We start from the raw sequence: 18,934 nt of genomic DNA, 5'->3' as shown, positions 1-18,934 counted from the left end.
TCTCTCTTTGTGTTTTGACACTCATTTTGGTCTAAGTAAAGGTAATGCAGCTGTCCCTTATGATTATCTCTGCTAGGTCATTCAGGTTAGACACAATTAAAAGCCTCTGTTTATACTGTTTGCATCCGTACATGAATTCAGTGTAATGTTTTTTTGCAGTGTAGATTTCATTAACTTATTAATAGTTTCTGTGAACTTTTTTTGAAGGAGTTCTGTATTTGGAGTCCTGTAGCTAATGTCATCCCAGAGTTTATTTTGTTTATCTTCTACTATAATTTTTATTTATCAGCCACTCCTTGTATGCTAAAGTTTTACTCTTTTCTTTCCCCCCTTCCCAGCCTTGCTTCTGATCTGACTCTCACACGCCAGGGTCCCAATCCACCTTTTTCTGAAAACTATCACACTTTGCCAAAGAATACCAGGCAGCCTTCAGGGAGCTCACCGCCACTGAGTCGCAATTTGCCGAGTGACTACAAGTACGCACAAGATCGTGTTAGCCACTTGAAGATGTCCCAGGAGGAAAGGAAAGCAAATAAGGATGGAACTGTTTGGCAGCTTTATGAGTGGCAGCAGAGACAGCAATTTAAGCATGGCAGCCCCACTGCCCCGCTTTATGTAGGCTCTTCGGATTTTATGGATCGGGGTAAGTCAAAAAGTTCGTTGGATGTTCCACGATCAGTATCTGTTCCACCCTCTCCATCTGATATTCCTCCACCTGGACCTCCAAAAAGCTTTCTCCCGAGGAGACCGCACACTCCTGCAGAAAGGCTTACAGTTAAACCATCTGACGAGAGACAGACTGTAGACAGTCCTTTTGCTGGATCACCTAGGAAGATTCAAAGTAATGCTCTAAAGGTTTGTATGCAGCATAACAATAATTTCAAGCTATTTTACATGTACCGTGATATGTTGATTGTTTAATTTAGTAATTTTTGTTGCATCCTGCCTGAAAGATCTTGCAAGCTGTGAGAGTTAACACAGTGGGTAATTTTCTCCTAAAACTCATATCTTTATGATTATCTCAGATTCATTTGTGTGTGTGTTTTTGGAAAGGCAAATTAGTGACTCATCATACTGACTTGGAATATTTTCATTCAAAACGTGGGAGGTGTGTGTGTGTATATATAAAATATATACAAATTGTAGTGTTTCAATGAATAGTGTGGAGAATAATATAAAAGACAGCAGGATGAGCACGTCTTTGATTTGTACTTACAGTTGTGGTTTTAAGTGTTGGCCATTCTACTTTCTCTTAACCTTTTGCTTGTATAGTTGGTCATATAGCTAATCCAGCTGAAAGCATCGCTTTTTTATTTTTTTTTCATGCATTTGACAGTTTACATGCTTTGCAGAGTTGATAGCTCTGGACTAACTACAGTCAGGTAGCGTTGGTCTTAAACTTTAACCTTCTGCAGAATTTAAGTGTGATTGACTGTAGGCATTTTTTTAACCTCTTCTCCAGAGGTGACAGAGGTTTTTTCGCTTAGTACTTTGTGTGGCTCTACTTGTCTGAGAAAACTAGGGAAATTAAGGATTGAATCAATGTAGAACTTGCTTGTCTTGGTAGGACTTACACTGGAATAAGTGGAAATAAAAGCCTCTGCATTCAGCCAATTCTTTAACCTCAAACATGAGCTCTGCTGGGGAAAGTATTTGCCAAGAAAGAGTCTTGTACATTCACAAACTCAGCATGAGTTCAGGACCGTGAATTTCAGTTGTGTGCCAACTTCATCATGCACAGCAGATTTTTCCTAGTATATGCTGTGTAGCTGTCAGATGTCTTTCAGCATTTATAATTCTGAGTTGGGGAATGAAGCAGTTTGGTGATATGCAGCACTGAAAATTATAAACTCTTGTTATATCAAACATTAGTTTCTCTACGTTGAAATTGAAGCAGCATTACATCCCCTATGAGGGTATGTTTAGTAGTCTCCTTCCTTCCTGTGTGGTGTAGCTGCATAAATTTTACTTAGAAAATAAAAATCTTTTCATGTCACATTGATTTTTATATGAAGCCGTATATGAAAACAAAATTTCACTGCCAGATTTCTCTGCAGAGGTTTCTTGAGGAAAAATGTTTGTGTTCTTGTATGTAAGCACGCAGCATCATTTTACATTTAAATGTGTATGTCTACAGAAGTGTGTGATACTCCCCCTTAATGGAACGCTTCATTTAATTCTACCCACAAAAACAAACAAACAAAACAAAAAAAAAACCAACAAAACAGCCCAGAACAAAACAGAATTAAGTGAGATTCAGACAGGAATAAAAGCAAATCTTCAGACATTTGGTCTGCCTTTAAGAAAGCCATAAGAGCTTGGCATGAAGGGAAAGATGGAAGAATGGATGTGAAATGGGTACTTATAGTATAAGCAGAAAGAGACAGAAGAAATCACTTAATACAACCTGGTATTAATGGGACCCCTTGCCACAAGGTGTCACTCCTGTCAGTGGCTTAGCAGTGGAGAACTGCTCCATAGCTAAAGGAGGACATTCACAGTTGTTACTGTATGGTGCACAAGCCTGCTGTTTAAAGGTGTTAAGCCAAGCAGATTTTCTCTGGGAGACAATATGTGGGGGGGTGTGGAAAATTTTGAGTGTTCTTTTTTGACTTGGTGAAAGCAGCTTTGCACATGCTTCTGAAGCTGCTTGTGCTGCCAGAATCCACTGCCCTGTCCAGCATCACAGGTTCTACGTTTGTTGTATTTGTTCATTTATAAGTTCTGCATAATTATTGGAGGATTCGGCTTGCCCCTGATCTAAGCATGGCTTGGATTCGAACAGAAAATTTATAGCAGAGGTGCATATCTTCAGAATGCTCCCTCTAGTACAGCATACATCTCACTTGAGACAATGCTTATAATTCTGCCTGGGGCTTCTTACAGAGCTCAACTCACATTGATCGACGCTCGATGCCAGCTATGGGCTACATGACCCATACTGTGAGCGCACCAAGTTTGCATGGCAAGTCGGTAAGTTGAAGGAGCAATTTCTTTGCCTTTCATGTGATCATTGTGTTGTAGTTAAGTTTTAAAATCCTGCTCATTCCTAGTTTGGTTTTCTTTCTTTCATTAATTAAAACATAAATAACTTGAATGTGAAACTTGAACTTAAGCAGTGTGTAGGAATAATAACGCCCGTAGGGATTTTGCTCTTATTTGTGTGTGAACAGGAGTGAGCTATTATTACAGGATTCAACTTCTATTATGTTTATTTGACCAAATGCAGAGTTAATGAAATAATTGCTTAACCATGTCAAGTAACTGCTTTCTGGGCACTGAGGTGAAAAACATAATTACAGTTACTCTTCCTGAAGACTGCTAATTTCCTCTTTACAATGTGTCTAAATACCTGCAGCCTGAAGAGCTAACATTGCTTCTCATTCGATTAAGGAGACATCAGGCTAAGTTGGCTAGTATACGAAATTACACAATCGCACAATTACTGCAGCACTTGCCAACTAATTCCACCTATCAGGTCAGCTGCTGCTTGGTTCATCTGTACCGTATGACATTTTGTGACTCTGCAAACGCTTCGTCAGTGGCATGCTTGGGTCTGTGCTTTCTTGCCCATTCTCTGGTATTCTGCAATGCCCAGATCATTTGCAGTTTTTCTTTGCTATTCTTGCTGTCGGAAATAAGCATTTGAATCTACAGAGTACCAGTGCGTATGTTTCAAAGTGTTATGTATACTTCCTCTTTGTACTATTTCTGAAAATGCTGCATTTTCAGAAATGTGTGTTACAAGATTAGATATGCTCATTCTACAGCAAAACCATTTCTTCGTGCTGCTTTCATGGTGAGATTGGCTCCCTGTACCATGTGCTGCCACACCTGCAAGTTAAAATGCATCAGCCAGTTTGTATCTTCATATGATCTTGTAACTATCAGTTCTGCAGGTGAACATTATCTCATAAAGATTCGTGGGCACCTTGAACCATGAACGGTGCTCTTGATTGCATTGATGTACGAAACTTGAATGTGGGATGAAACAAATGTTTTTGAAGAGCACACTGGTTTATATTAGAGCCTCAAAAATAGGAATAAAACATGGTGACTCTTTTTGGAATTGGTGGAGACTTTATATTGGCCTAGAATTCAAGATGTTTTTTTTTAATTTGGAAAAGTTTACTTTCCTTACCTCACCTACAGAACAATTGCACTAAGATGGTCTATAATAATAAGGACTTCTTCTTAAAAATGGGCATACTTTCTAGTCAAAGCCTCTGGCAGATTCAAAAGGTACTTTTGGAGGTACAATAATTTAGGTGACGGCGTCTAAAGAAATGTAAGTGGACTGTGTCGATTTCACTGTAGCAAGGGTTTTCTTTCCTTTTTTAAATGCACAGTCTTGTTGGCACAAGCTGGAGAACGGTATAGTTGTACTTTTCTTTTAGTCTGATTTTTAGTGAACTCAGAGTAGGAAATTGTCAGAATTTCAGCAAGAACTGTAGGAATTTTGGCTTCTTACCAAGTCCACTTGTAGCAGTTAAGTTTTACTTCATTATGTGTCACAAACACCTCTTTGGAAAAAGAAGTAACTTTCAAATGACATCTGTGTATGCTTTTCTTGAAGTGATTCTAAGGAAGACATTACTAGTTGAATGTACCTGTTCGACTAAACTGACAACAGTTGGGGTGAGCCACTGAAAAAGAGGGATCAAGTTGAATTAATTCACTTAAAAAGTGAAATGGATTTTCCAATCACGAGTGAGATCTTTAGTGTTCTATTCATGAAGCTTATTTCTTGCCTTTCTTAAATGGAGTGCTTATCTTAAGACGCATGTGAAACCAGATCAAAAAGTGTTCCAATTATTTTTATATACTGGCTTCTACTTATATGCGCCATTCAGTTAGGTAGAAAACTTCTCCTAGAGATATATTGTGCTGGAGGACAACTCCATCATCTTTTTTGATGAAGGGATAGCCAGCAGAAATTGGGCTTGAAAAAAATAAATGAAAATGTATTGTTTGTGTGTTGTGTATCATATTAGCAGTGTAAAAATCAAATCTATCTGTTGAAAGAGTGGACATGAGGTAGTAATGATCTCAGGAAATATTTTGCCCATTTTTTCAGCTGTAAATAGCAATATGCTGGTGGAGCAATTGTGCTTTTGATGTTCTTCCTACTCTGTTATTTTGTTTACTTTTTCATCATTTTCTCCATATATTTCCAATCTATTTTGAAGTTATTTTTTCAAACCTTCAAATGTATTGTTTGTTTTTTTTTTCCTATGTACTTACCTGAAGGCTGATGACACTTATATCCAGTTGAAAAAGGATTTGGAGTATTTAGATCTGAAGGTAAGCTTCTATAAAAGTTTACTTTCATTATTTTATAACCTAGCTGTCTTTGTGTGCTATCTTTACACCTACAGGTTTTGGAATCATTTTTCTTTCAGAGACTGATATTCTGTGTCTTTTGCTCTCATTGTGCTTAAAATAATGTGTGCTTACAGTAGTAGCTGTTGAACAGACATGGAAACAAATGTTGATAGTTTGGTTTCTAGTTAGTATTTGCATCAAGGTACTTCAGATGGGTGGTGTTTTGTGGATTTAAAAGAAATAAGATTACAAACTGCTTCAACATGTTTTTGCTGTTGCTTTAGAGCCAATATGAAGTCAGCTGCTCTAAGTTAAGAGAGAAGTTATTTCAATTCAGCTTTTTATCTCTTTAAATCTGCACAAGCTGACTTTTCTTTTGTTTTTATAATAGGCTACATTTCTAATGCATTTTTTTGTGAAAATGTGGTGATTAATTGGAAGCTTTCGTTGTTTTCATGTTCTGATGGCTAAGAGATCTGTATGTCAGGTCTATATATTTATTCATGCATACATATAATTTGCTCATGTAATAATAGGTGATATTTCCTAAAGATAAAATAAAAATATAATATGGTGTTCAGCATCAGACTGTCTGTCTAAATGAAATTACTTCTGTATCTGATACATCTGATAGTTGGCAATTTGAAAGCAGTTCTTGATACCAGATAGTTGAAGGAAAAAAATCAAACTGCATATAATCAGTGATTTTGCTTAATAAAGCAATCTACCTCATTCCATGCTGTGTAGCATGTCTTACCATATACAAATCACATGGTGTTTCTGAAAATAAAGCTGAAGTTTGACACCCTATTATCCTTGTTTATTTGTCTGTAGTTATCACTAGTGCCAAGAGGCTTTGCCTATGTGCCACTAATGAGCTGCTGGGACCACTAGTATGGCAACTTCAATTTCATCTGCTCTTGCATGGTTGAATATACAACCAAATATATCAATGGAAAATATTAGCAATACAGATATATATATTGCATCATATTTGCGGTGTATGTAGACGAAATGATCACGTATATAAACTGTTACAGTCATGAACATACAAATGTAAAATCAGTTGGACGTGTTTCACTTCAGGCCTTGTTCTTGATGTGTTCTTGGCTGTGCCAAATGTAACTGCATCCCAAGCCTTTGGCTGAGTTTTGTGACATTTCAGTTTAGGAGGTCCTACAATTTTACAGGTCATGAATAAGTACAGTATTCTGCCCATCCTAAAGCGATGACTTTCACTGTTACAAGGACCATGTTGTAAGTGCCTGAAAATGTTAGGTGCTTAGAGGAATTAATAGGATGGGTTCTTAACTTTTTAGTGGATTTCCTGCAGATTGATCTGTTGCAGCCAAGGTATGAAGAGTTGCTTGGCCCCAAGAGCTCCCCTTGTGCCCAGAAAAGCAGCCATAAAGAAAAAATGTATGGTGGCAACCTGATCTTTATGCAAGAAGAAATGTAGTATTACTTCAAGTTTCCTTTTGACAAATCTTGACAGTCAAAGTGTCAAGTGAGGTTCCGTAAGAATCATATAATATTTGAAGGTGGCTGTTTCTTTCTCAGATACTTTCATGCTCAAAAGAATAACCTTCTTTCGATGGTGATCTGAAAATGTAAAATTCAGATAGGGGTGCTGAGAGATTAAAATGATCTTGTGAAATTTGAGTAGGTGTCTGTGTTCTTATTGAATTTGTGCTTTGCCACTGAGTATAAATTACTGAATTCACAGTATGAGGAAAGCTAGTATCCATGAAACAAAGCAAATTACAAATTGATTTGATAATGGTGGAATATTGTGAATTCATGATTAGTATACAGGGTGCCTTTCATTGAAGACACTGAAGGCTTAGATATAATGCCCTTTATTTCAAACATCAATTTTGACTTCATTGGCCTGAGTTGGATCTACTCCAATGAAACAAATAGGATTAAAAAATTTAGAGCTGAAGTCAAATGTTTTTACTTCATTATCTCTGAAGATGTTTCTTCCTAGATATTTTGAAATGTAACTTGTCAACATGGAATAGCGATTAAACATTTAATTAACTACTTAATTCCTGCCATAGTATTAAAACAGGTTGCGATAACTCGTTACAAGTCATTTAGTAATTTGTCATAAGTCAGATGTTTTGTCCCCAGAGAAACCTCAGTCTTATCCTACTTTACTGATCTATTTTTGATTATTGTTTAAAAGCTGAAAAATATTATCTTAGAAATATTTTGATGTTAATACTACGATGGTATTGTTCAACATTACAGCGCTTTGTCATAAGAGTGGTATAAGTGAAATAGATATGCTTTACAAATATTAATCAACGTCAGGATTTTTCTCCTGCATGCAAACTAGTTCTGACATTAAAAAAAAAAAAAATGCCAGGGCCTTCTATCCTTTTTCACTTACAAAATATAGGTATATAGGACACGACAGAGATGTTGTATCTCTATGCTATAACACAACCGTGCTTTTTGTGCACATGGAAATCCATGTGTTATAGCTTTTTTAAAATCCCTTAAATGAAGGTGGGAAAGTGTGACCCTGTATAAGAAGAGCAGAAATAGTGAGTGACAGATTCTTTCCCCACAAGTCTCTGAGATGATGTTGCAAACAACAGAGGAACGCAATCAGGGAAAGATTTTTCCCTTTCCAAGACAATGAAATAAGTTTCAATCAGGCTAAAGGAGTTCTGGACTGCAGTTGCACTTTCAGGAATGTCTGCAAACTATCTGGGAGACTTACACAAAACATGAATGAGTATGGCCTGCTGAAGTGCAAAGTTTGTGCTTCTAAGTATACGTTGTGCAACCATTCTAAGCCAATCTGAGTCCCTCTCCAGTTGCTCAGCACTGGTGCTGCTTCGTTCTTCTGCAGCCATGCATGAAGCCGCTTTGTTTGTACTGCTGTTGGGAGTGGTTGCTAGTACAAGGTTGTGCCACACAGGTGCCTAAGGAAATGCTGCCTAGCAGGTATTTGTTATGGGAGTAATGGTAATTATGAGTGCGATTCTGATGGCTTTGTTCATAAAGGGTTTGACTGCGTTGCTCCAGTTATCACATAGAGCTCTTGGTGCAAGAGTTGTTACGTTCTATGTCACAGAAAATGTCTTGCCATCATCCTTGGCACTTGTTAAACTGTGATTGTGCAGTGTGTTGGTATGTGTGCTTTGCGAAAGTAAAAAACAAAAGTCTTATGGTTGGATGAATGATCTACTGAAAATAATAACACTGATAGGTATCTAATTATAGTTTCCATAATGGGAAAATATATAGATTCTAAACCTTGAGGGTCTGTGTGAAAGAAGAACATGAAATTGCTGCTGCTTATGGAGTATTGTGTGCTAAGGTTTTGTTTCTTCAGTCTTTACATCTATAACAAGCTATTGTTCAAACTTGTGTTTAAAACAGATAGAAAATAATGGACCTCTGATCAACATGATTTACAAAGTGCTGAAGAACTCAGCACAGGGGTTACTTTCCAGTATACATGTAAGATTGCTTGCATCCAAAATGCGTTCATCCCATTGCTTTTTAAAATAGCAGTCAATGTGTACGTATTCTGGCTTTTGCAGGTGTCTTATAGCAAACAGTAGAACTTTGTGTAAGATTTTTTTTTTCCTCTTTTTCTTCTTTGTTTCCCCCACTGCCTTTTGGAGTCTGTGTGTGAAGTTATGGCTGACCTCAGTGTTTGGTTTCATTTTGTCATGAAAATGATTGTGTCAAGCAGCGAGTCTGATATGTAATTTGGAAAGTGTGAAAGCATGCAGAATCTTCATTATGTTCTCATACTGCTTGAAAATCAACAAAATCTGTATAGCTGTGATTATGTAATTTTAAGTCTTCAGAATTGGTAGACTGTGTTTTTTATGTTATCTTCATTGCTTTGAAAAAGGCTTTTGCATTCTGTTAGTTTGCAGGTAATAAAATTATTTGTTATTACTTGGACATGTTGACATTTCTTCCTCTATGTAATTATTTCTTACTATTATACATAGGACCTAGCACTTAAACAATTCCATTTAGTACCTTTGAAGACAGGATTTTTCTTAAACGTATTTACTGTTGAAAATATTTGAAAATGAGAACGTAACTTTTGAGAGACAGTGAAGTGCTTTTTGATTTTGGAGTGGGGAAGTAATAAATGTGTAACTTTCTCCACGTGAAATCCCACAGTAAGTATGTTAATGGAGCCTGCAGTCAAACGGGAGGAGATATTAAACATCAATAGTTATTGTAACCCTGTCTTAAATGTAGTTTATCTGAAAATGCTCAGCCTGTGAAATGAGAAAGGAAGTTGTATCAAAGATTGATTTCCACTTGCAGTAAAAAATAATTACTTTCAGAAATCAAGTGTGATCCTGTTAAGTTAATTAGGAAGTTGTGTTGCTTAGGTCTACAGACTGCCAGTCAGCAAATATTAAACTGTTTTTCTCCCACTAAAAAAAGTAAAACAAAGGAAACCACACCAACCAAAAGACTGACAACAAAAACTAATATCCCTACCATTTCAAACAACAAAAAATAAATTTACCACTTATGTTATTCAATACAATAATTAGGTGATCTTTTCTTATATTCTTGTGTGTATTTGAGCACTGTACTTCTCAGTACCATGTGTTCCTTTGGTAAGGTAGGATTTGATTTAATGGACCTTTAAAAGTATTCTAATTGAATAAGTAATTAGTATTCTAACTGAGTAAGGCTTTTAAAATTGTACAGTTCATGAGCCGTACTATGTGACCATTCTCTTAGCTTTGTTTATTCATCACAAGTGTCAAACGTAAGCACTGGAAGTAGTAAACTTTTCTACAGGGGTAGACATGCCTTCATCTTAGGCTTGCTGGAAGGAAGGAGTGTGATACAGTACAGTCTGTATTAATTTAAAAACTAAGTTACGTGAGGAGGTAATCTCATGAGAAATGGAATATGGAAACAGTGATTTATGGAACGAGAAATTAGAAATATTATAAACATATCAAAATAGGTCAATGACGTTTGAATTTCACCCTGCAGTTTTACAGCAGTCTGTCTTTAATAAAATTCACCCTGTGCTGTGGAAGAGACCGTCCTTTGTAGAATGAAATAGATGCCAGGAAGGTATATTTCAGTCATCAATTAATGCTGTTACTCTTGCAGTTGCACATTCTAAAATAACTATTTAAGTCCCTATGGGCTCAAGAAAGTTATTAAAAGCAAAGAGATAAAACTGTTAGGTTTTGCAGGAACAGGACATTTGTAACCACCGACAAATGGGATTATGCTAATTTGTACATTTTTAAGCTACTCGAAGAGTTATTAAATAGCATAGTATCATTGATAATCTTTCCTGGTTACGTTTTTGAGAAGTGCACTTTTAAGAGACTTATATCCAAGATTTTATTTCTTATTCATCTTCGTTGTTGGACTTGCACATTTAACAAAGCTTTTGTTTTCATGGCTGAAACATAGTTTTAGTTTGCAGCAGATTTCTCAGATCTTTCAAACCTGTTCCTCATAGGTGTCGGGACGTGACACGCTCAAAGAGCGAAGTACGAAACCCGTCAAGGTTGCAGAAAGTGATATTGATGTAAGTATCAGCCACTGCTTCAGAAACTCTGGTGTTGCTTTGGCCATTTGTTGGTACTGCTAATTGTTTGCATTTATTATTTTCTTCGGGATAAAATATTGTTAGTGGAGACTTTTCCTCTTAAAAATCTCACGTTACATATGGCAATATGGTTTTATTTTCAGGTCAAGCTGAGTGTTTTCTGTGAGCAGGACAGAATTCTGCAGGATTTGGAGGACAAAATAAGAGCTCTTAAGGAAAATAAAGTAAGAGTAAAGAGATTTCAATGAACTTAAAAATATTTATAAAATATGGAATTAAAAATAATACCGAATTACTGGATGCCGCTTGCTTTGTAATAATTTTCTCTGAAAATGTACATCAGATTTATGTGGAAGTTTTTTTTTTTTTTATGGTAAGATTGAGTACCTACTTTTAGAAAACGTTTTTGAAGAGAAGTGTTTTAGAACCATATACAATTAATCTGGTATTGTTCACAAATGAGGGTGTATACACAGTTCTGTGTGGTTTAGTTTGTAATGTCTTACGATTCATGTAGTGGGAGGCAGTCATGTTTCATTCGCAGTTCTTCCCACGCGTGCAAGCACTGTTTGCATAAACAGCAGCATGCTGTGTGTGGTAGTGAGATTCCCGTTTGTAGTCATTTGGGAACCATGCTGGTTTATAGATAGTTTTGAGCATTGTTCTGAGGTTTGTGACTGAAATTCTGGAATGCATCTGGACAAGTTTGTACTTGGAACCCTCTTACTTCCCCCCATGCCCTATAGATTCAAAGTTTGAACAGTAAACAATACCAGAAGTGTCTTCTCCAGAAGTGTCTTCCCTCGCATGTGTTTATGTGCTTCCCTCACAATGAGCTATAGCTGTCAAAGAGTCTAAGGCCAGGTGGTTCAGAAAAAATGCATTCTGAAATGGAAGTGCCATCTGAGTAGATCCTTCAGAGAGCTGTTGTGCAGAAATGCCCCACTGTTACTTCTGACTGAATGCATCAGGCCTACTTTGTATTTAGGTAGTGTTTTAATTCCTCACGTGGCTGCTTTAGCTATAGCAATGAGTGAGAAGTTGTCTATAAATAAACTGTTAATACTGTGCTGTGCTAGGGCTATCATAGTTCTGTGCTGCTTAAGGAGATTCTTCTAAAATTGTAAATTATAGTTTTGCACAGACTATAAGCAGAAAAATTCTCACTGATCTGTGTTTTCCACAGGTTTGACAATTTAAACAGATGCTATAGAAAATATTAGAAAATTTTAAGTGATTAAGGCTCCTGCAGTGTTTCATTCATTTACATCTTAGTGTCCACAGTAGCAGGGCAGTCCTAACCTAGTGGCTTAGAGGGAACACTGGAAGTGAAGAGTACAGCTTTTATATTCACAAAGGTAAATTTGTTTATTAAGTTTGCCATCAATGCTGTAAGCTTACTGTTGTCTGCTTTTCTGTTCTCTGCTTCTTCTTAGGATCAGCTGGAGTCTGTTTTGGAGGTGTTACACAGGCAGATGGAACAATACAAAGACCAACCACAGCATGCAGAAAAAATTTCCTACCAGCAAAGACTTTTGCAAGAAGATCTTATACATATTCGGGCTGAAATATCCAAGGTTTCAACGGTATGTATTTCAGGTTGTTTTCAGAAAACAGTAGCTAAGATGCCAGTCAGAGGAAAACTATGTATTTTTAAAAAATCCTATTGTGAACTGATTTTGTTAAAGTAGAGGATACTAAGTCAGAAAAAAGTTGTATATGGGCTACCACTACAGCTATCCTCTTTGATGCACTCCCTTCAGAAGCTCAGAATTTCATTTAATAGTTTTGCTTCTTATATATAGACCTTAAATTACAAATCTTTCAGCTAATCCTTTTCGCAGTGCACATATAAATGTGAATCTATGGTATTTTTCCAAGGGAGAAGGCATGGGTTTCTTTGTATTTCAGTCAAAATTTACCGTTACTATTACAACTTAATATTCAAATGCAATTTAATCTTGCATTTTTCTTAAATAAAAATATTTGTAAGAATTGGCGATGAAAGAATAATATAAACCTGGGTGCTGTGTGCTCACTGTATTAATCTTATCTCTCAATAAAAACAGGGTCTGCTCTTCATAAAATTGCTTGAGCATCTTTTCTGTAGTAAGATCTGAACATTGAGATGCCAGCAGTAATTAAATGTATGTGTACAATGTTTTCTGCCTGCAGAAAATACAGGTGGTCTGTGAAAGTTCTTCACGTTTAATCTGCCAAGTAGCAAGTCACTGTGAGAATAGCTGCAGTGTTAGGGCTTCAGCAGTGGGCGTAAGGATGTGTTTTGGGAAGAGTAAGGTTAGGAGATGGGCAGTATTTTCTGTGATAATCAATCCAGCTTCTATTTTCTGATTTTATGTCTGTTTAATAATCCTCAGCATATCTAATTTCAATTATTGTTCAATTCTGCGAACCGTTTGCATCTAAAACATAATTTGGCAAAGTATTGCATAGATCTGTTCCCCAGTGTGTGGACAGGCACTCTGTTGTTTGTTTTGAGCCTGACTTGCACTTGTTTCATGTGATAGACCCTTGTTAGTGTGCAAGGGTGGGGAACTACCAGTCATTATCCAATGTGTCAGTGCATCTCATGGTTTTGTAGGCCTCCAATATTTCTTCTGCTCAACTCCTCAGTTATCTGTTTTCCAAACTTCAGAGGAAAGGAAACCTTCTCCATCACTCTTTACATTGACTTGAATTTTCACAGTTCTGGGTCAGAAAGCATCCTGTGGTGTCGTGGGTGCTGGAAATACTGTAACATAAAAGTGATTGGATAGCTTTATTTTCCAGGTGTCTGCTTGTTTATTTGCTTACAATGACATTGAAACACTGTAATCAGAACTTTAAAACTTTAAACTTTGTGTCTTAAAATATCATCTCTGGTTCAGGTGCCTGTTTGAATTTGTGAATTTGTTTGTAGTAGAGTGAGAAGGTAGAAAGGAAGTAGAATTTGCTTCCTTCATAGCATAGTACAATGAGTAGAATTAAACTGTAAACAGCAGTTTTACGCTTAAGAAATGGTTTTGTGTCTGTAAGCTAGCAAGAATTTCTTAACTAGGGATTAACTAGGGATTAACTAGTCTTGCAATCAATAAAGCATTTTGAAGCGTATCTTCAAGTTCATATATGTGTGTATATGTATATTTGTATAAAATACAGGCTACAGAACAGATTTTTTTGCTTCTCTTTATAAAGGCAAAAATCCATCTTAACAACACTCAATTGCTCAATTAGAGAATTGATAGTGATATCCTGTTTCATTGTAATTGTGCTAGAGTATTATCTTTGTTATTAGGAAATGGAAAATGCCTGGAAAGAATATCTGAAACTAGAAAAGGACGTGAGCCAGCTGAAAAAAGCCTTACAGGAACAAATGAATAGTTCATTGGTATCTCAGGTGAGTCTGTTTCCAGACACTGGTTTACTTGTGAGAAAATTATCTCTGAACTTGAAAGCTATCACAAGAGAGACGCTCTGTAACTTTTGCATTGTATTCAGCTGTCACATCTTAGTTTGCAGAGTTCTGAAATCTTAACAGCATTGCTGTGCACTAACTAGCTATCTTCTGGATGTCTAATAGTTTCTCATAAGTTTCCTATGCAAGTTTGTCATTTTATTATGTTTTCATTACATGCTGACATCTTGACATTGATAACATTTAATTTGTAAGACTATGCAGGACTTCTTAGTCATACATTTATTTGATCTGACATTGTTGGATTCTTTATCCATTTTTAAGAACATCAGTTTTGGCTTGTTACTGTCATTACTTCCTCTTTGTCATGCCTTCTCTTTATGGAAGATTTATCTCTGCAGATCGTTTTGTGAAGTGGAATAAGTGTTTAACAGCATCTCAGTTTTAAATCAATTATTCATTTTTGAATCTTGCAAAGAAGCTTTGTTTGAAGCAGAGCTATTCTCTTTGCTGAATTGGATGTGGCATATGAGATTAATTCTGCATACCTGCTTATAACTGATGATTTTATTCTTAGGACCAGGAATACTCTCCAGGTTGTTTTTTCCATGTCTGTGCACAACAGCTGAATTTTAAAAGACAAAACATAAGAATCAAAGCCAATGTGTTTAATTGGCTGAAACCTTAGCATACTTTTCCAAGTATATTGGATCAGAAAACCCAACATTTTTAATTTACACATTTGCAAAAAGCATCAGATCAGAGGCAAGTTAGTATATCTGTTTTCATTATTAATGGATAAACTTGTATCAAAACAAGAGGTGTAAAACCTTCTTAGATGTTTCAATCTTTAGATTCCATTTTCAGCCACTTTTAAATTTGGTGTTTTTATTTTTGTTCTGTGTGTGTAATCAGTTTCTAGAGCCAGAATCTCATTTATTTGAGCTCAGCTGTAGAATACATTCCTCCAAAACATCGCAGAGGTATTTTAGAATAAAAGTCAGGTCTGTATGAAGTTCAGTCGATTAACAAAGGGGATGTTCTACACAGAATGTATTTGAACAAAATACTTTAACAAACAGTTTTTGGTTGTGTATTGAGCTCGCTTAAAATACTGCCTGTGTCGCAAGTGATGTAGCAGTACACGTAGATGGGCAGATGGTATACACAGAACAAGTGTTAATTTAGTTTAATTAGCATCTCGTACCAACTTATACGTGAACATACCTATGCATAGGATGTGTTTCATGTGTGCATACTGATATATGTATGTGTATGTATCTGTATGTATATACACACACAAGCACACACACAAACATACATATTTGTTTTTGAATATTTGTTTTGGAGAAATGAAGGGGAACTGATTTTCCCAGAAAGTAGTGAATATTCTCAAAATCATATTCCTTCAAAGAAGTATCATTATAAGTACCCCAAATCATTACAGTCTTTAGATTGCTACCTGGCTGTGTATAGGCTCAAGATTATTTATCTAGCGTTTTGCAATAGCATTAGGTAAATAAACACTACTGAAAAAATTATGCATTCTTCAAAAATATTACTAAAAATTCCATAAAATTGCAGCAGCGTGTTGCTATAGAAAACAGCTGATGTTATTTATACATAGCATTGACAGATTAAAACTAAATGGTTCAAACTACTTGCTCAAAGTAAATCTTACTTTTAAGAGTGTAGCTTTGTTGTCTTTTGTTTAAGAGTCCCACAATCAGGTATGCTGAAATTAACGTAGCAGTATTTTTTTAGTGATAACCTCTCATTAAGTGTTTCTGCTCTAGTTTCATAAATCGTTCTAAATTACGTTTCTATGTGAAGGAATTTAGAGAAACTGACACATCTCTCCAAACTAACTTTTCCCGCTTGCCCATAAAGTACTTTTATACCCTTTGGTAAACAGCAATCCAGACTTTCATAATTCAAAAATAAATTAATCTTTTTGTATTTTAGATCTACCCCATTTTTTGGTTAAAAATATTCTCTTTGCACCGAGATTTAAGTAGTGGTAGGAAATAATATTAGAAGATCTCACGGTTTGTGCACATTGCTGACCATGCAGTTTCTCCGAGTGATTTCAGAAGCAGGATTTTTTTTGTGCATGTGGGGATTTTTAACCAGTCTTGAGACGTGATCACCGTAAATCCATCATTCGGTTCCTTGTAGTGTGATTAATCTCAGAAAAACGTAATGAAATGTGCAAATTTATAGTTTGTATCCTGACAGTCTTTCACGATATCCCATCCATGGAGTGAGATTACTGCAGGCAAATAACGTTCTCCATCATTTAAATGTTTGTGTTCTTGACACCCTGTTTGCTGATCTATAACTTGACTGGACATATTTTCTGAGCTAAAACAGAATATAGAAAGCAATTGATACACTTTCTCTAGTTCTGTGAGGTGTAAGAGCTTTTACTAAAGTTTTTCTCTTTCAGGTTTATGAGATTAATTAGTTATTTTGCAGCTCCTGGCAAGTGATAGATTCCTAGTGTTGCTAAGGAGTTTGTAAACAATTCCAACTAGTGTTGCACAACGTTCTGCCTTTATAAAACCACGTGGAAAACAATATTATTTATTTTTTTCTTAGTGCTGTTATTATTATTATTTTTTTTTTAAGAAAGAGTTATTAGGCATTGATTCCTTAGGAAAAGTAATAGATTACAGTAAATTAAAAACATTACTTACAACCTGTGGAGGAAAAAAAAAAAAAACAAACAAAAGAACAACCAACAAAAAAACCACACGCCTTGAATAGCTGTTTTTACCTGTGGTTTATGTTTGCAATAAACACGTCTGAAGTGATGGCTTCAGTAGCCACGGCCTCTAGCCACATGATACACAAAGGCAGAGTCCAGGGGGTAGAGAAAGCTTCCCATTCTTGCCTGCTGGGAAGGATTAGTAGAACAAACAGGACACAAGTTGAGACTTAAGAACATATAATATCCAGTAGGCTTAACCATCCAAGTATAGAAAGAAATTATATTTGTCATTTCTTCTCAGTTAGTTTTGGTTTTATATTTAATTCATTACAGGCTGTTAGACAATTTTATAGCATTATTAAAGGAGAACACATATTTTTTGTTTTTAATATTGGACATTTCATCTAAATCTGCAATTAATAAATCTGCAACCTTAGCATCCTAAAGTGTGCTAAAGGATTTAAGAAAAGTTCAATTTAAAAGTCTCTGTAGGAGACTCAGTTTATGTAGAACCAGGATTTTGTAGCCTGAGTAATATTGTAGGGAACAATATAGAGATGTCTCATTCCATGTCTTCTCTAGGAAATCTCCCAAGACTCAAAATGCTTTAAATTCTATGGATCTGTGTGCAAGATATGTTGGTCTGTGGGTAATGTGGTTTTTGCTTGTTTTAAACATTAAAATAATTGTATAACCTATTTTTATGCCTGTAAGTTCTCATGTAAGTTCTGAAACATTAGTTTGGTTTTGGTAAAAGAAATAGAAATCCATTGTAAATTAAAAAGGGATATAATTTTTAGTCTTTTTTTTTTTTTTTTTTTTTAAACTATCAGGAGAAAACACAAATACAAAAAGACTTGTGGAGAATTGAAGATGTTACGGCTGGCTTGAGTGCAAATAAAGCAAATTACAAAACAATAGTGGACTCCATCAAGAATCCAGGTAAAGAGAACATAATTAAAATGTAAAAAAAAAAAAAAATATATATATATATATATATATATATATATATACAAATGCAGTTGAATCTTTGAATCTAAGTGAATACTTGAGAAGTATGTTCCAGACCAGAAAACACAGTTAATTCTGATAATTTCTACATTGGAAATCTCTGTATCTTGAGCACATTGTTTTGACATTTCTTTGGTTGAGCCAGCAAAAAATCGTGTGTTTTTTCTGTTTGACATACTGAAGCATAACAAGCCACAAAAAAGAGAACAATAGCAGTGGGATTAGTTATGCAGGTCACAGCAATAGCTTCACACGTACACCAGACTCATACCAAAGTAGTATCTGTTCTGTATGTTGTCTGGGAGCTCCTCTCTGTGCTCGTCTGCTTTTTTTTTCCTCTTGGATTCTGCCCGACTGCCCTTGCCCCAGTTGCCTTCCCCCTTCCTCTTCAGGCAGGTGCTTGGTGGGCAGGGCAGCAACATCAGCTATGAAATAGAAGAAAGAAAAGAATGTGTGGTCTGCATTTCAATTGCTTGATTATGTTTCGAATAAAAGAGAACACTGGGATACCAAGAGGCTGTTAATGCCTCTTGTAAATTTATGTTGTATTTTGAGTGTCTTTGCTTACCATTTTACACACGGAAATTAAATTGTTCTTGGTGAGATTTTATTTAAGGTATGGCTATTGGTGCTTATACGTTAAGCACAGGTATGTATGCCTAGCTCTGTAGCCAAAGGATTATGAGGTAGGGAGCCATATCCAGCCATTGTAATGATTGCATATGACATGTGAACTTTTCCTCCTCTCCCTCTTGCCAAGGGATTTGTTTGAATGGTATTAATGTATATTTTTATTTTTAGCCTGAAAGGTTATTTGATCCTCATCAAGAAAATGTTTCTCATCCCTGCCATAAGCCAGCAGTTGTAGATTTTTATATCAAAAAACCCTCAA

At 35.8% G+C, this 18,934-nt stretch overlaps 1 protein-coding gene across 8 annotated transcripts in view; it reads left to right on the top strand.

Moving 5' to 3' along the window:
- PLEKHA7 (pleckstrin homology domain containing A7) overlaps positions 1-18,934 on the top strand; it is a 140,059-nt gene that overhangs the window by 105,554 nt on the left and 15,571 nt on the right. For 7 of the 8 annotated variants that reach the window (XM_042814688.1, XM_042814693.1, XM_042814689.1 and 4 more), the window contains 8 exons: positions 339-855; positions 2,887-2,973; positions 5,251-5,304; positions 10,814-10,882; positions 11,047-11,127; positions 12,340-12,489; positions 14,199-14,300; positions 17,865-17,973. In XM_042814688.1, the coding sequence (XP_042670622.1) occupies positions 339-855; positions 2,887-2,973; positions 5,251-5,304; positions 10,814-10,882; positions 11,047-11,127; positions 12,340-12,489; positions 14,199-14,300; positions 17,865-17,973 (1,169 nt within the window). The remainder of the gene's footprint in view (positions 1-338; positions 856-2,886; positions 2,974-5,250; positions 5,305-10,813; positions 10,883-11,046; positions 11,128-12,339; positions 12,490-14,198; positions 14,301-17,864; positions 17,974-18,934) is intronic. The other variant, XM_042814690.1, reaches the window with a different exon arrangement.

This window comes from Centrocercus urophasianus, unplaced genomic scaffold (genome assembly GCF_019232065.1).
Source record: "Centrocercus urophasianus isolate 14NV4802_14NV808 unplaced genomic scaffold, USGS_Curo_1.0 seq_14, whole genome shotgun sequence".
In the NCBI taxonomy this organism is placed as follows: domain Eukaryota; kingdom Metazoa; phylum Chordata; class Aves; order Galliformes; family Phasianidae; genus Centrocercus; species Centrocercus urophasianus.
Note: the sequence above shows the minus strand (reverse complement) of the source record. Positions and strands in the feature narration are given on the sequence as shown.